Source organism: Topomyia yanbarensis, chromosome 2 (genome assembly GCF_030247195.1).
Source record: "Topomyia yanbarensis strain Yona2022 chromosome 2, ASM3024719v1, whole genome shotgun sequence".
NCBI classification, from domain to species: domain Eukaryota; kingdom Metazoa; phylum Arthropoda; class Insecta; order Diptera; family Culicidae; genus Topomyia; species Topomyia yanbarensis.
Genome location: NC_080671.1, coordinates 330,571,603 through 330,590,293, shown reverse-complemented (window position 1 = coordinate 330,590,293; position 18,691 = coordinate 330,571,603). Strand labels below are relative to the sequence as shown.

At 37.4% G+C, this 18,691-nt stretch overlaps 1 protein-coding gene across 2 annotated transcripts in view; it reads right to left on the bottom strand.

Moving 5' to 3' along the window:
- Positions 1-3,097: 3,097 nt before the first annotated feature.
- The window catches only part of LOC131683901 (TBC1 domain family member whacked), a 46,771-nt gene continuing 31,177 nt past the window's right edge, over positions 3,098-18,691 (bottom strand). For both annotated transcript variants that reach the window (XM_058966300.1, XM_058966301.1), the window contains exons 2-4: positions 18,172-18,533; positions 17,742-18,106; positions 3,098-5,533 (exon numbers count right to left, since the gene is read on the bottom strand). In XM_058966300.1, coding sequence (XP_058822283.1) covers positions 5,071-5,533; positions 17,742-18,106; positions 18,172-18,438 — 1,095 coding nt within the window. In that variant the 5' untranslated portion in view covers positions 18,439-18,533 and the 3' untranslated portion in view covers positions 3,098-5,070. The remainder of the gene's footprint in view (positions 5,534-17,741; positions 18,107-18,171; positions 18,534-18,691) is intronic.

Sequence of the window (18,691 nt, the reverse complement as noted above, 5' to 3'; positions counted from 1 at the left end):
TATTGTTGTTGGGGCCCCAGTGAACCGGAAGCTACGCTCCACCCGAAGCCGTCGGACGGACTTCTGCACCTACTGGCTGGCGCATGAAGTAGGCAAGGTCCACCGTCCGGGGACTAGATCGAGTAAATCGGAACGAAGCAGGGAAACAAACAACGGTATAGGGACAAATCTACCACCAGGATTTTTTTATTATAGATGTTTTAACCTTAGGGTTATTCGCCTCCTTTCGGGTTAGAGAAATCTCTTTTGGAAAAATCTCTACCCCATGTGCGCGGTTGTGAATCGAACCCAGGTGAGCTGCGTACAAGGCAATCGATTTGACAACTACGCTATGCTCGTCCCCTGCCAGGAAATTGACAGTAGGGTAGATTCACCGCCGTTGACTATCCGACTATATCGTGACAAAAATGGGAGCTAATTGGCTCATGAAACAGATAACGGTAACGAGAGAAATTCCGCCGCCAGGGATCTTTCAGTCGGTGTAGGGTGAGTTCACCACCGGGTTCAAAAACATGAAAAATAACCCAACAGAAAATTTTGAAGCATGATCCTTGTAGTAAAAGAATAGTCTGCTAGTTTTTCTATTTAAAGATCTTCAACAAATAGATACCAGCGGCAACTTTGGCGAATTAGTGAAAACTATATTCTAAACTTCTCATTCTTCCATGAACTATATGGAAACGACAACATCATGCATTACTGCAACTATGACTTCGAAGTATATCTATCTAAATAACTCGCAGATCTCTACGATTGTAGAATCTAGACTATGCTAGTGAGGGTTCTACCACATTCGCCCGAATGACATTCGCCCGAAAGTCATTTACCCGAATGACGTTCGCCCGAAAACCATTTACCAGAATGGACTATATACCCGAATGTCATTAACCCGAATGGACCATTTACCCGAATGCCATAAACCCGAATGGACCACTCGCCCGAATGTCATTAACCCGAATACCACATTCACTCAAGCATAATATAAAATCGGTAATTGTCTAGTTTAGTGACTTTAGTGATAGAAGTCCGACTTTAATGCGGTTTTTTTGCCAAAAGGATGTATTTTTACCTAAAAAAACCAAATCCGAACGGGAAATGTGAAATCTTTAACAAAAGTTTGATAAACTGAACAATAACAAGTGAGCTTATACAGCGGAGCTAGTGTGATGCGGTTTGGCCGCATATCCGAGGCCAAGGATCCGAAGCGGCGCAAAGCCGCTGAGGTTCCGTTGGACGAAGCGTTGATCCTCATGTCGCCGGAGTTATGCAAACCTATGATCCTCTTGTTTGCCCGGTTTACTCAAACATAGGGGCTATAGCTAGTTTAAAGCCGACTGAGCGGCAGCGAAGTCGGACAGTGCACCAGAAAGCGATTAGTCAACCGTACACTGAGCAATGTGGCTATGCGACATCGCTTTTAAGTGTTCTATCTGACGTCACTGAGGTTCTGTTGCCAACACCACAAATGCTCTTCAGGTGCAAACTGATGCATATAGGACGCAGTTGTAAATATATATTAAGATATTCCGTTAACGAACTGAATCAATTAAATTAGTAATTATATCTTGCATGGTGGAAGCCCATTTGGCACAACACCGTAAGTAAATAGTAGCTCATAAATAATATGTGGCGAAGCTAGTGTGATGCGGCTTTGTCACAATTACCGAGGTCGAGGAACGAACCAAAGCGGAGGTCCCTACTCGGCAAACCTGTGATCTATTGGTATGCTTGGTTTACTGAAATATAGGGGTTGATTCATTCTTTAAATATGAGCAGTTCTTTCAGTTTGTATACCAAATAGCGCTCGCAATCAAACCGGTGATTCACTCGTTTGCCCGGTTTACACTTAGGGATTGTTTCCTTCTTTTAAACATGAGCAGCTCTTTTCCCACAATTAGGGGTTGATTGCTTCTTTCAAACATGACAAATCCTAGGATCTGCATGCCAAATAAGTTTGCAAAGAAACTGTTGATCCACTCGTCTGCCCGGTATACTCAAACATAAGGGTTGATTCCTTCTTTCAAAACAAGAGCAATTTCTTGAATCTATATACCAAATAGCTCTCTACGTAATATTGGATTTCGAGACAGGATGATTCTTTCACCTAATTCACGGATTCTTCCATCTAAACCAAAGTTTTTTCAGAAAAATAAAACAATTTGGTCGTCAGACAAAATATTCGGAAGATCACCGAATACAACCAATTTACAAACAAGTTATTGCCTTGGATTTCTTGCCCCATCAAAGTATTCCAATGTCACTCGAAAAATTGAGGAAAAGTTGTCCAAAGGCTCTCGACGATTTTTTGGAATATATTAGTAAAAATTGTATTTTTGGTAGGAAGGAAACTAATCAAAAAGTTTCTCGATAACCCTTCTTTGCCCCCCGCTTCGTGGTCAGTTTTCGAAAATGTATCGACAAAGATTCCTAGAACCACCAATAATGTGGAAGACTAGCACAATAAATGGAACGGTTTGTTAAGCCGTGGAAATTCTGTGGTGTGTTGAAGCAGTTGCAGCTTGAAGAGAAAAACCCTAGTACGTATGTTTTACGTACACTACAAGCGGTACCAACAGCTAAAAAGTCTAAAAAGAACTCACGAAAGGACCTAAAACTGGAAACCCTAGTTAAATCATACAAACCAGGTGATTGGATTAACTATTTGACTGGTATAGCTTTAGTGTTAATTTCTTCATAGCATCAAATGTAATAAAATTTGTATTTCATCTTAATAAATTAAATTTTTTCGATTCACATTTCGATGTTTTTCGGGTATATGGAATTCGGGCGAATGGCATTCGGGTTTATGTTGCATTCGGGCGAATGTCTTTCGGGTGTTCGTGGCATTCGGGTGAATGACATTCGGGTTTATGTGACATTCGGGCAAATTTCCTTCGGGTAAATGGCTTTCGGGCGAATGTCATTCGGGCGAACGTGACAGAATCGCTAGTGAGTGACCACTGGGATCCATCATGTTAGATCTAAAAATTCTGCGTACCTATTAACGAACTGGAGACGAACAGTTATGGATCTATTTGGATGACTAAGCAAAACATACATAACGGAATTTCGAAGGTGTTTTAATACTAATTAGGGCTTTGTTATTTTGCGGAAACTTTATTTTGAAATAGATATGTGTTTTTAGAATAATAATAAATAATCGAAATATTGGGTGTATAAAAAGTGACAACTATATATAACTGCCATTGTGATTAATAGACTAACAGTACTGCTTCTGGTTGCAAATATTAATCATTTACGCACTAAGTTTAATAACATATATTACTTCTCAAGATTTGAACTACATTTCCTCTATGAGACAAAGTCAAAATACAATTATGCAATATTTATTAAAGTATTCTGCTAGCGTTTTACTTTCGACTCTTGCACGAAACAAAATTGCACACTGAAATTTGCTTAAATTAGTTTTTTAAACACCCAAACGAAACGCTCGGGTTAAAGTAACTAGCTAAATGTTCTATATTGGCCTCCTAGAGCAGCTCATCGTGCTTACACATATAACGCAAAAATCCATAAATTAACAAATGAACGGCCATTGGGCGATAATTTAGACAACATCTCGAACCTAATTGACAACACTCATCATTCGTAATGGTGATCGTCCAATTATTGAGATGAACGATTAACTTCCTTTCGCTCTACAGCTGCTCGACCACAATGCATTAGGTTCACACTTTCGTGGGATAATTAGTAGAGCGCAAAAGATATCGAATCCCGTCTGGAGGCGATTATCCATTCTCTGCGTGTTATTAATACCAGTTCGCTTCCACACGATCAACTTTTAATTTGTTTTTTTTTGGTGGTTCATTTAGATTAGATGCTTCTGACATAATTGTAATTATCATTTGACCGTGTATTACAAATTATAGGGTAGTTTGTTCTTCAACTGATATTGTTACACGAATGGAATGAAACGGTTGGGGTATTCTTCGAAATGCTTTAAAAATAACCATTGATCAAACCTTTCTAATAGTGGAATTGCACTCTACTCAACATAGTTTTATTTTCTTCCGTTATATTCTCTCGCTACGTTTCGTAATTTAGTAAAAGTTGTACTGTATGTTTTACGCTGTTGCAGTGTTTGATTCTGTTCTCTTTGTTAGTTCTTTTAACACTTATAAATAGATCTCTAGAAAGAAATTTGCGTCCCGAAATGCATCGAATTGAAATAGTTTTCGCTGTTCCAAATCCTCAATAAGAAAGGATAAATTTAGCACTGATTAAACGACTGACATACTTTTTCCTCTCTCAGGCGCTCGTTGTTAACAATGACGAATGAGATACAACTGGGTTAACGAACATATTGAAAATGGTTAGTTTTGCAATTTAACGAATAACGCGAAAATAAATTTGATACAGTCAGCATTATGATCGTACCGAAGATCCAATAGCATGACAAAATTTTCTACGACGGGTTGAATAGTTAGTGATTAAGCAATTCTTGAAACTTTTACGTAACTTAAAAGATATGCTTCCATTAACAAAAAATGGATAATCCAAACAACAGTATTTTTTCAGAAAATATTTTTGAAATCTTTTAACAGAGGTTCTGGTAACTAAGCTTGTTGTAATATTAGGGCTATAACAAATGGTTAAACATGAGCGTAGTTATATTTTTGCTAGCTAACATATCCGTACAAAAGAATCTAAATTTTAGTCAGAAAACTAGAATTTTCAAGATGGTGCTCCAACCAAATTTCCAAATGAACTGTAGAAGTAAGGTAAGCTAGCATTCCCAGCGTTCCTCAATAATGTTATAACATTCTCGATTAAATTTTAAATGAGAATTTCAACATACAGAAAATGCTTCTGTAATCGTACAACACGAAAGCGTAATCCTAGAAACATAAACGCAGAAACTAATCCTACACAACTAGTTTCGAGAGTCCTCCAGGCTCTATCTTGACACACTGCAACAATTGGAACGGTCCCAAACATCACTCCCACCGTGGAAAGACTAGAGTGGAAGGCACGGTACTGGCTACTCCTAGACCATCACCATCACCTGTCGTGGCCCTGAGGATCCTCCACCGCCGGTATTGTCCGCTTCTATGAAACCTTCGCCTTGCGGTGCAGCATTTCCTGCTTCTTGTGCTCGTGGATGAAATCTTCGACGGTGATGTTCAGTCGGAAAATGTGATGCATGATGAAGTCCGCCTCGATGTACTTTTTCGGTGGAGATCGCAGCACCTCGAGTGTTTCGCACAGTCCGTTCGCCTGCTTGCGTACCTTGTGTGAGTTGAGACTGGCACCGAGGATGACCAGAGCGACCTTGAACAGAATTTTTATGCCCTCGCAGAGAAAGCAGTCCCACACTCGCAGCAGTGTATCCCAGGGTAGCGTGCGAGTCAGGGCACAAAGGAACCAATCGGTCATGTAGAGCAACGGATCGACTTTGTGTTTCTGTAGGTGCCTATACACCGAGGGGGAGGTTTTCTTAAGCAGTCCATTCAGCATGCCGGCGTCTCGCTGCAGCATCTCTAATCCGGGAGTGAAATAGTCTTTCAGATACCTGTAAGAGAACGTAAACATGTTGGTTAATTTTGTAGTGGTTCCATATGACGGAATTTAGAAAACATTCAAGGCAAAGAATTATTCGTTTATTTAATTTTTATTTAATTTAGAAGCTGTTGCATTTTTTAGTTTTGCATTTGGCTATTAGCATAGTTCAGAAAAATCCAAAGGAAATTTTCACGTTAGTTTTTTTTTCGATTTGCGCTAGCTAGGGCTGAGAGTGGTGGCTGGTGGGTTTCATACATCCTTGACCTGACAGACGAAGCTATGGTGCCTTGAACACAGGTAACGCAGATCCAAGGCCACCGTTGAAATTATAAGTTCTGCATTTGAGATGTACTTCCCCCGGTGCCATACCAATACCTGTGATTATTCGTGTGAATTGTATGTATAAGTCTAATTGTGAGTCCTATTATGATGGTACATGTATGGAAGGTGTGAGTTTTAGCGTTCGAGTTCAAGGGTGCATATCTGTCTGAGTTGGCGTGGGTGTTCATCAGTTGCGTAATGCTGTGTGGAATGTTTTTTCAAGAGTTGTTCTACTGGAACTGTAGAGCCAGAGTCTCGGAAAGGTTCCCCGTCAGAAACACTCGCAACCAATGGCAGACGAGACGGGAAATGTCACCAACTAAAACACTACTTAAGGCCAATAGCAGCGGGCCGTCATTCTGAATGTCATAATCATTGTACGACTCAGATATGTGCGGGTATAGGGACCCCACGATCGCGTGTATCATCGCGACGGTCTCGAGCGTTTGTGCCTTAAGGTATTCGATCGCGTGGGCGTTTGTGTGTTGCGTCTGCTAGCGTGTATGTAAGTTCGCATGGATAAATCCGATTTTAAAACAGTGTGTCCATCCGAACGCTTGTGTTGTTGGATGATCGTGCGTGGCTCGTGAATTTGATGCTTAATTTTCGGTGTACGGGCCAGATGCTTGAAGAGAGTGAACTCTTCCATAACATTCCAGATTGCATGTTATGTCGGTTTATTGGCTAGTGGATGAGCTTCATTTGTTATTAGTCCAGCTGAAGGCATGAGTCTGCTGCTAGAACCGAGGCACAGTGGGACGAGCCCGGACTTAAGTCCAGATATGAAGATCACGCGATATGTTCATCAATATTTTTCTTGTGTTAGCTTATGCGTCGGAGACAATTTGACAAAATTTTAGACTATTTGTGAATTTTTCACAGCTTTTAGAAGGGCGTAACTCCACGGTTTTTTGCATAATTTGCTCACAGCGACTTTATCCGGTTATTCAAGTTTTTCGAAGAAACAGTTGTTTTTATGGCATGGGTTGCTTCGGAAAAATGATTCGTTTGATTAAATTGCATCGTAAAATTACATATGAGTTATTAGTTTGTTTATTCTTTGTGTAAATAGCTGTTTGTCGTGATAATTAACAAAGTACGAACTTCTAAAGCCATAACAACTACGACGCCCGTGAATGCCCGCTATCGCACTATACTCATTTGAAAGCTTTTAATTTTCTCTTTAACATGAGCCCATTGTAATTTTGCGAAAACTTGCGATAAACAATCAAAATTTAGAAAAACTGCAAATGGAGACGCGTGGTAATTATTTAAATAATAATTTTAAAGCTAGAATAATGACATTAAGATATGCACAGCTTTCAAATAATATTGATTGAATGATCCACGAAGCTTATACAAGTGCACGAATGAGGGGAACCGAGCGGACAGAGTAGTTACTGAGATGTGGATAGTATCCGCTCCATGAAGCAGAAAATATCGGATGAACCATCATCAGAATCGGACGGAGATTATATAAATTATGCTTAAATTTTTACATATATGAAAAAACATAAGAATTTTTATCGACATTAAATCAAACTGTATCTGTTTAAATTATCGTTTGCTCAAGATTTTGCAGATAAATTGGTTCAGTATCCCAAAATAACCCATGTAAAATAAAATCTGTTTGAATAAATCACATGTGATGTGATATTAAGCCATAATCATTTCAATACTTCTCTAGTGGATACGAGTAGATTATGGTAGCCCCGAAATACTTTATTATATATCATTTACTTGATTCCTGTAGCCAAAACAATCCGTTTGAAGCATTTACATGGGCAAAAAATTCGAACCATGACGAAAACAAAATTATGCGCGAACCAAACTATAAGTGAAGTTATTTTTACTTACCAATTCATGTCAAAAACAAATTGAACAGTCCAAAGTTACTCAAAATCATCTTACTTGAATCATTAGGATATAACAATCATTTTAAATCACCCTAATGAGATGGAAATTAACTCTTTTGAATATCAAACATAATTGTACCAAAATTGACATAAAAATTAAGAACCTTAGCGATAAGATAATTATTTTTAACCTCCCTAACAAGTGGTTTTTTTTTCTAATATGTTCTAATATCAAAAATAAATGCAGTGTACAAATATAACTACTAAAAAATTATTAAATGCTATGACAAAATAATTATTTTTGAGCCACCCTGATGAGTTTATGTTTTAATATTCAAAGCTAATTCAGCGCACGATCGTTACAATTCAACAATTTTATGAACGAATGAAAACCTCAAAATAACAATTTTTGAGCCACCCTAATGAGAGAGGATTTCTTTTTTCTACATGTTTTGGTATCAAAAACGAATCTAGTGCCCAACGGTTACTTTCAAAAATATTTATGAACCGTTTCGTCAAAAAACTCTTTTTGAGCCAACCCAATGAACAGTAAATGTTTATTTTTGATGTATTTTGATATCAATATGAATTGTACGTACCAAAATTACATAAAACCGTCCTACTCGAACTGATACGACAAAGTTTTGACTTTAGTCCACCTTTTGCTCTAAGCCAAGCCATTGTGCGAGGGTACGAGACCGATCACGCGAGTGGCGGGTTAATGCCTGAGACCGTGTTTGTAAACTTGCATGCTACAACGTATACTTAATTACGGGGTTGGTGGGATCGCGGGCGTAAGTATGTGTAATTGATTGTGTTAGTATGAATCTAATTTAGGATATAGTAATGAAAGGAATCATAACATGCCGAATAAAGAAAAAAAAGATGCAAAGAGATTAACTAGAAGTGTATAAATCGACCGATATTATTCTTGGTATACATGAGTAGTGGAAAAGCAGACTACTAGAAGTACAACAGACTAATGCAGTAGAAATGTTTATTTATTTACCATTAACGACAATTGTATTTATTAGAATTTTATCATGCTATGATGACCTGGAATGGATGATTCGCGTGCGTCGGCAAATTAATTGTATCCGATTTTCCCGAATGAATAGAATCGAATGCATAATTTAATGACCGGAAGGAACACCCGCTAATCCATCATGTATGCCAGTTCTGCATGCATTCCCTGACTCAGCTATCACAAATACTAAGACGAACACATACGCAGACAGACACACGACTAGCACACAACAATTGCACGCTAGTACTAAAAACTACAATTATTGCAAAACGACCACTAGTAGGCTTCTACTTTCACATTTCTTTAACTAGTTTGTCAACGATGACGAAGTCGACCGATAAATCGACACACAACGGGCCGCACCGCAAGCATTGTCCACCAATACGGCCATTAAAGTGTGGAACAATGTCTGCAAACACGGCCCACAGCAATTCAACCCACGTCGACCTGCAAATCGGCCACGCCTGTGGGCACAGGCTCAGGTCCATAAGTCCTCTCGGTTTCCTTGATGCACCATAGGCGTAATGCAATTACCATTATAAGGCATATATTCCTTGTTTTGACGTGAGTCTTGTCTTTCCCTTTTTCAAGGATTTTTAGGAACGTGTTCATTGGAAAACAGACAGAGAAAGAATGACCGGAACGGTGAGAATGAAGAAACGGTGAAAATTCAATTTTTTATTGGAAACACTGAGAAAAGATATGTCCTCAAGTAGGAATCGAACCTGCAATCTTCCAGTTTCTAATTTGGTGCGTTAACCACTCCGCCATCGAGGAACTGTGATGATGCCATCACATATTCCCGACAGTATTGTGATCACCGTCACTGCCTCCAATACTTACTAATTGACCTATCGACCCCCATTGTCTCCTTTAAGCAGATCGTCACCTCTCCCTCTCCTCGATCGGGCCAAATCCCTCTCGTTATCTATTTTTAGGTCCAGTAGACTGAGCTCAGGCTTGAGATATCTTAACGCAGTTGTCCGTCTTTAAAACTGATGCACAAATATGCTTGATGATGTTTGCAATACCGTCAACATCGGCGGGGGAGAAAATGATTGACTTACACATTAAAGTGGAGTACTTGAAATACTCTCCACTGAGCGAATGTCAATTCGCATATTGAAGAAACAAATCAACAATAGATGCTTTACGAATGTTGGTTCGAAAACTAGAGAATTCATTGTGGTTTTTCTCGATATAGAAGGAGTTTTCAATGCGGAAAGCTAAGAGAAAACATGGGGATAATATTTACACTATAAATTCAATCAATTCAATGCTAATGAACCGTGGAAGAATGACTCGGGCTTGCATCCTTATATATCTCACATTTACATTTACTATTCTTGCATGAAGAATTTGATAAAAAAAAACAGCTTTTAACTCATGGAAAAACAGAAAGCTTAAGGATGACAGTTTCATTTAACTTTACCCGTCGCAATCAACCCATATTCATTTATTTTTTTATCGAAAACTATTCCGCCAACAGTAGACTTGTATGAATTATATGAATTTTTAAAACTTTTGCTTGCAAGCATGCTAGCTAATAAAACAAATAGCATACCTTTTCGCAGCTTTAGCTTTAGTAATTTCACGTTCGAAACTTTTCACGACGCCACCCGCGTTACGGTTTGGTACCATCAAACTGCTGTCGAAGAGTGTAAAACAAAGTTGTCTGACGTGTTCTTAATGTCGCTTATGTTAAAATGTTCTACGCTGTAGATTGACAAAACTATCAAGCAATAGATAGATTTCGATTGGCTTTTTTCCGCATTCCCTAGAAGAAGAAAACGACGAGGACACCGCAGTTTGCCAAGATTAGACGCCATTTGAACGACAACAAAAAGAGGTAATCTCGACTCCTCAAGTAGAGTCGTCAGTAGATATTTTAATTTACTGTCAAAACTTTAATAGAATGAAAAGTGCATCCAAAATGAATGAAATTCAAAACAAAATTTTAAGTAGCTCCTATACAATTATTTTGGCTACAGAAACTAGTTGGGATGAAAGTGTTAGAAGTGAAGAAGTTTTCGGAAACAGCTACAATGTGTTTAGGGCTGACTGAGACATTCATATGTCTAAAAAAAGCCGGGAGGGGAGTTTTAATAGCAATTACATCAACATTTAACGCTGAAATTATTACTACAATGAAATTCAAAGAATTTGAACATGTGTGGGTTAAAGCTCACCTGTCAGGTGAAACACACTCTGTGTACTTCCCCCCAAATAATGCCCGCAAAGATACATTTGTAAAGTTTTTTCTTATTGCCGAGGACATTATAACCAGGCTCCCCCCAGAGGTAAAAGTTCATATTTATGGTGACTTCAATCAACGAAGCATTGACTTTTTCCAGACACTGAAAATGAAAGCATCCTACTTCCAGCCGTTGGGGAGAACGAAACTCTGCAGGCCATATTTGACAAAACCGCAAGTTTAGGACCAAATTAATCATGTTAGAAATCAGGGCGGTGATAGCATTGTAAGGGAACACTTATCCGCCGGTTGATGCCAATCGAGCTGACATTTCTTTAGACTGAGCAAACTAATGTATTTGTTTTAGTGTTTATTTGACCAACTAGGAAACGAATCCACTGTGTCTTTAATGCGTGTGGGAAATACGCATGGTCTTGTCTGAGTGAATGACTTTTGAATTATGTATGAGGGTGGAGAATTGACAATTCGCAAGATCAATTCAAATCCAATTACCAATATGCGGCAATCACAAAATACAAATGTTTCATGGTCATATTTAATGGTTTACTTTTAGTCCATTAACTCATCAGTCAATTATACTAAGCTAAGAATACGTAGGGGAATTGTGGGAAAAACCGACACTGTGGGTAAAACCGACACCCCACAACATTTCCTAGAAATCAAATTTTTATTCATTTCATAATGATACATTATTATTAGTACGTTTGTTTAGAGCATTTGAAGAAAAATTGGATTTACGTTAGTACGCCGAATGTCATAAAAATAAACAAAACATACGACAGCAGCGTTCATACTCATCTGGATGTTAAATTTCGTTGGTAGATTTTAAGGTTTTAACCGAACAAAAGCTTTTCAAATCACCACATTTTTCAGTACCTATTATTATCGGTCTGTCCTATGCTCAACTAAGTGTATTGAAGACGAATTTGAGAAATTCAATATTTTTAATTGCTTTTATAAAAAATATGTGCACTGTTGGGGTAAAACCGGCACCCTGTGGTTAGGGTAAAACCGACACGCTGTTAAGATGGTTGTGTATACTTGCGATTCATTTCAAAATACTGGGGATCTTTGTGACACTTCAATTAGCCTATTAGAACACTATAGTATTAGCAGAAATACACAGAAATACTTTTATTGTGTTTATTTTTTGTAAGTCCCTTTAAAAATCAAAAATTGGAATTTTTGCTTATCTGATTCTATCGAAGCTTTTGCTATTTCTGCAAAAAGCTCATCAAACCGAATTTATAGTGTTCTTTTGGTTTGTCATAGACGAACTTTATCACAATGAGACAATGATCTTATGTATACCCCAATAGATCGTTGATGATCAGAGTCCGGAAAATCAAATCTAAAAAAGATAGTTTTACTAAGAAGTGTGTGTGTGTCATTTATAAGTGAATGAATCCAATTAGCAGAACGTAGAACGCTTGCAAATCTTCTCCTACGAAATAAAATGACACTGGTGGTTGCAATGATGTGCGCAAGGATTATTGGGAAATACTCATATCAATAAATAATCCTATAGCATAAAATACTCTTATTTATAGTACTACGCTTTCGAACTTTCTTCCCCTCACTACACGATGAAGCAACAAAAAGCACATATTTGCATCATACATACTCACACTTTATTAATCACGCATATATCTCATTTTCAATAAAGATAAGGATTTTAATAATGTGGAGAGAAAATAAATTAAAGGGGGTGTCGATCTTACCCCTACGGGGTGTCGGTTTTACCCGCAGTGCCTACAAAAAGTCACTTTGTTTTCCAAGTTTTACAACCAATAATTTTTAATGAAATTAATTTTTTGAAGCGCTGGAAAAATTAAATCTTATTAAGAATTTTCTGAAGAAGAATTCTGCATACAAACTATAATTTTATTGGTTTTGAGGTAACTTAGAAAAATTGTTAATCTTAAGGTGTCGGTTTTAACCATAATTCCCCTACGTACTATTTGGAAACGGGGGGTGTTTGATTCGTGCATGATGTTAATATCGTTTAGAAACGAAGCATTTATATTTTTTTCTGTTTCGCGCCTTCATTGTAATATCGCAACGTTTACTCGAACGAGGTGGAAAATTTCAAGTTACGGGATCTCAATATGCTCACGGGATCCCAATATACTCCAATAAGGACCATTTATAAGTTCTGCTACGCTATTAGGAGGAAGAGATATGACTAATTGTGACATAAATGGGAGGGGAGTACGTCATGTGTTCTGACGCAATCAGCCGTAAAACGTTCGATTGCGCCATGTATATAGGAAATTCCATAGAACATGAACACTTTTGTGAGTAGCGGCATTAATGTGCTACTACAAAATGAAGGAAAAACTAAAATCATTTGATTCGTATTAGACCAAGGGGAAAAATAACGTGGTAATATGACAAAGGGTTAGTTAGTGTTGGGTAATCTTTGCGCGACATAATTTATGAATGTTCCACAATACCACTTTTAAACTCATTGTTTACGGTCCATTTTACATTGTCGACAACACTCCCGACAGCCGGCTGTCCGGAGTTCAAGTTGTTTTCGATGAAACAATCTCGATAAACGATTAACCAGAATTTAAACGCCTAGAACATTTACGTATCCTACAGTCAATAAACTATTCAAACATCTTATGCAAAATATAGGAATATATATTCTCAGTCGCATCGGTTGCTTGAAGCGAATCCTGACTAACAACTCACCCACTACCCAATCCGTGGTACTTATGAGAGTGTCACTGAGTCGGGGCCTTCCGTTAAGTAAGTACCACATCAACACTTCCTTTCGCATCCCAAGTTACGGTAAAGATGGTCGTGGCCCACAATGGCCACTCTCAGGCGAAATTCTCGCTTGGGCTGGATCAATTGTTATTCCCAAACAATGCTCCTCAAGTAGTCTGGCTGGAAATGAGAGTCATCAGTCTGCAATCTACGAAGTATACCGTGCTTACGCAACGCAACGCAAATTAATCATGTTAGAAATCAGCAAAACTTATTTAGATTTATTATTCACAAACTTGAAGACTTCTGTATCACCGAATCATTAACTCCACTATGGAAAAATGAAGCGTTTCATACAGCAAATAAGTTTTCTGTATTTGTACATGATAACAAAAGACCCGATGAAAGCGAGTGCGAAGAGGCCTTTTAATTTCAATTGGCAAATTTTGACAACATAAAACAAAGATTAAGCAGTAAAGATTGACAAACGTTGTTTAGAAATGAAGCAAGTATCGAAAATTCAGTCGACGTTTTTTACACAAAATTGTCTGATATAATAGTTGAACAAGTACCACTGAAAAAAATTAGGCGACAAGGCAACATAAAATATCCAGTTTAGTATAACGGTAATTTTTAATTTGCTAAAAATTTAAAAAACCGTAAACGGATGGCCCACAAAAAGTTTAAAAAAAATCAGAAATGAATAGAACTTATTTAACTATTTGGACATTTGCAATCAACTAAACCTATCCATTAATACAGCATTTTAAGAGTATAACTCAAAAACCGAACTTCAAATAAAATCTTACCCAAAAAGATTCTTTAATTATGTTATTAATAATTAAAAATCGAAAAACTTCTCTTCAAAAATGAAACATAAAGAAAATGTGGGTGTCAACTCGGAACAAATCTGCAATCTTTTCGCAAACTTCTTTCAAGACATTTATACCACATTTTCTGAGGAAGATAGTGATTGCGAATAATTCGGTTTCTTCCCAGAATTCACTACAGACATTGGCGTCAATCATGTCAGTGTGCAAGATATTATGGAGGCTCTAAACAAACTAGATGTCTCCAAGGGTTCTAGACCTGACGGGATTCCATCCGTATTTATGAAGAACTTAGCGTTGGAACTCACAGCTCCTCTGTTTTGGCTTTTTAACATGTCGCTTGAATCCGGCATTTTCCCCAATTTATGGAAAAGCTCGTACCTGGTACCGTAAACCGGGGTGACATTGATCACTTTTCGAAGTGATCATTCCATATTTTTAGATGCAACACATTTTTTTCAAGTTTAATATTTTTAAACCATGTACTGATGTATGGAGAACAAGATTGGATGGTTTTACCTAAAATTGTCCGCTTACAGCTATTTTCTCGAAAATGATTTCAAGTTGAAGTCCGTTTTCGTGTTCCGGGGTGACTTTGATAACCTGCATGTTCACCCACATTAAGTTATTGATGTCGATGTTTTTCATTCAAATGTTTGTTTAAACTAACTCTGGAAAGATACTCATTGTTAAATAGATGTTAATTGGTATTAAACAAAGTATTTCAATGTACTGTAAAATTCGAGTAACCAAAATTCGTATAATTTGTGTCCAACTAGAATAAAAGATCCTGAAAGGCTTTAAAACTGCTAAAATTGTTTTGTTGCGGTATTTTAACAATATACAAAAAGTTTCATCCATTTTAACACGTTGGAATATTGAACAATAAAAAATGTTGCGAATTTTAAGCTTAAAATAATTTGAAATAATTACCAACTAGTTTCACAAAAATTGTATTAAAAATAAACAAACTCTTAAAACTAAATTTAGCATATCCCAATCTAATTACTCTTGCTCAAATATGAGATTTATTTGTTTTATAAAAAATAGATACTTTACGAAGCTTCGTAAAAAATAGGTAATGTCAAATTTCGGTTTTTTCTAGTTTTTGTACCCAAAAACCGAACAATATATTCAAAAAGTATAACAAATCAGTATTTTATAAGTTTAGAGTAAAAATCATTTCAAATTAAAATGATTCGGTAGACTATTCTGGGTTAATAAGCGATCTACGAAAAAAGTTTCGAGTGATCAAAGTCACCCCGGTTTACGGTACTAAAATCATATATAAAACTTTCATGATTTGAAGGGCTGTGTGGCTTGTATGCGTTATATCAGCTTTATAAACGTATATAGAGCTACTAATAATACTATTTTTTTCTAAACTGTTGAGCATTCACAATGCTAATGGAAAGCGTGATTATATTGTAAATACTGAATTAGATTTTTATACAATACTAGTACTAATTCATAACCAATCTAGTGCACTGACTCAATAGTTATGATTACTAGGGAGCTTTGCCGCGATAAGTAATATAATATAATTCGTTTCTTCGTTTGAAATAATTGGTATGGTTTTCCCACGGTTGTCATTTTCTGCTCAGAGTGAGATATTTTCGATGAAGTCGACACACTTTTTAAATGAAAAAAAAATAATTTTTTTCTTCGCTGCATGACAAAAACCCTTCCATACAAAAAGTTTTTGGCCACATTTTTTATTTCAGCGAGTCATTTTGTTACGTAAATCGTATAAAATGTTCAGGATATAATTTACTGTAAACTGGTGTAGCGACCCAAGAATTGGCTTAAAGATATGCCGAAAATCACGTTAAATAACGGAGCGTAGAACCACCATTTTTCCGACAAATTTTCTTTGACTAGGTTATAATTAGTTAATAGTATGGAAAAATCTCCAATTGATCGTTCAAAAACTAATTAAATAATAAACTACTATAGTTTGCAAATCTGATCAAGTTTAATCTGAAATTTAATCAGTTGCATTGCATTGTGCGGATGTACCATAACTAATTTGGTTATAGGTTTTGTGCCCTTCACTCGCAAATGTGGCTATACTAAGTTTTCTCCTTAGTGGAGAAAAATTGGTTTTACCCACTTTTTTTCTCCGTAGAAATAAAGTGCATTTGCATGGGCTTGTTAAATCGAACCAAGTTCAGATTTCATCAATTCTCATCAGCTTTATCAGAACTCTTTTTCTTGCGGGGCATCACGCTTGATTAGAGGTTTGCTCGGGAGCACAAAGAGTGTGTCCGTTTTTGGAGTTTGCGTCAATCCGGCGCTAGCTTCGTCCTGACACTAAGTTAGTTTCGGATTCTGATGAGACGAATTCGGAATGCAAATTCCATAATTTATTTAACACGTGAATTATTTTTGGAAGCGCTCTATGAAACCAATTGTGCAAAAAAAAAACGGTTCGATCAATCGAATAATGCGCTATTATAACTGAAAATTTTAAAAAACCCTTATGTCCAAAAATAATTTAAAATTATGTCAGAACTGATTAATAGAATAGAAGTAAACATTTCAAAATCATTTTATGTAGTTTACACCTCTAATCTGCAATGAAAATTAATAAATAAATCAATACAGAAATACAAATGTATAAACAAAAATAAATATGTAATACAATACGGTATGAGGTAATCTTTGTTGGAAAACCCGGGTTAATAAAGATATACCGCATGCGACAGCAGATTTTTCATCTCCCATAAGTGATTAAATAGCTAGAGCTAGAGCTATTTATGTGACTTATCGTTTTATGTAAATGTTCTGTTAGTGCAACAAGCATGTTTTTCAAGTTATCTTGCATAGCAGTAATGACAACGAGAAGAGAGTAGTATTAATCATCGCATCGAATCACCTTCTCGTGTCTCAATTGTTGTGGTTCCAATAGAACAAACAAGCCTACTGCGCGTCAAGAAAGAGAAATCAAGAGGGATAAATTGTGGGGAAGTCCAATTGTGATGGTTACCTACTGCGGTTTCGCTTAGTTTAGAACTCGCCCGGTTACGCGGAAATCTCATGGTGTTTTAACAATAAACAATGACGCCTATAAAATCACGTACACGACAAATTTAGCATCGGTATTACACATGGAACCGGAACGAGCTAAAGACAACATAATTTGTCGATAAACATGTGCCATTGCAAACGTATTCGAATACAAATAATTCACCGCTCGTGCTGGTGCTATTTTGTCTAGGCGACTAGCAAATCATAACGAGGATACTCACTTATCGCAAATAGTAACAAAGCACCAAAAGGCTTGCTCGCTCGGCAAATGCATTAGTAGGAAGGCAGCGATTGGGGCCTGAGCCTGGCAGTAACCTACTTTGGGATTGTGTATCGAATATGCCTTCAACACGTTGAACAGCTCCTTCTGACCGGGTTTCTCCTCGTCGATGAACATCTCGTGGTGGGGAAACTGCCGGTGCTGGTCTTTCTTGATTTCCTCTATGACCTGAGGATTACCAGGTTGCTGGAGGAGCTCCTTGTACCGATCGGGATATTTTTGGTGTAACTGATATGCACCGGTTAGATAAAACCACGCTCGAGGACGCACCGCCTGGGGAATGCCCTTGCGGCATCGCTCGCGGAGCTGTAACGATAAATGTCGTTGAATAATATATATTATCATAAAACCGTACAGTCCAGCGCAGTTACCTTTTTGTAGTTTTTGTTCATATACTCCTGCCAGTGGTTGGTCATGTGCAACCATTTTTTCTCGCGCGCAACTATCTGTTCCCGGGTAAGCGTTTCCTTTGCAGGCTTCTCGGAGAACTGACTGCCGCCGTAAAAACCATGCCGATCGGGACACGTCGAGAAGGCACTAGTGGTCGAACAGAGGGAAATCGAATCGGCATTCTTGCTCGACTGTCGGTGCAGCGAGACCGAGTTAGAGGTGTTAGTCGATGTTGGTGAGGTGGCCATACTGGCAACCGCACACCCAGTTGCGGGTGAGTGATATTTTTACTGGAGGATGGCTTCACTTGAATTTAGAAGCTTGTGGTAATTTTGAAAATAATCTGAAAGCAAAATAAAAACAATAGTGATTAGTGATTTTTTTAAGATTTTACCGAAATAATTAAATGATAAGAACTTATCCCTACAATACAGTCGGTAAGACATTCAACCAAACAAGAGACAAATCTTCACAATGTTAAAATCTCTCTAAGATTTTGGA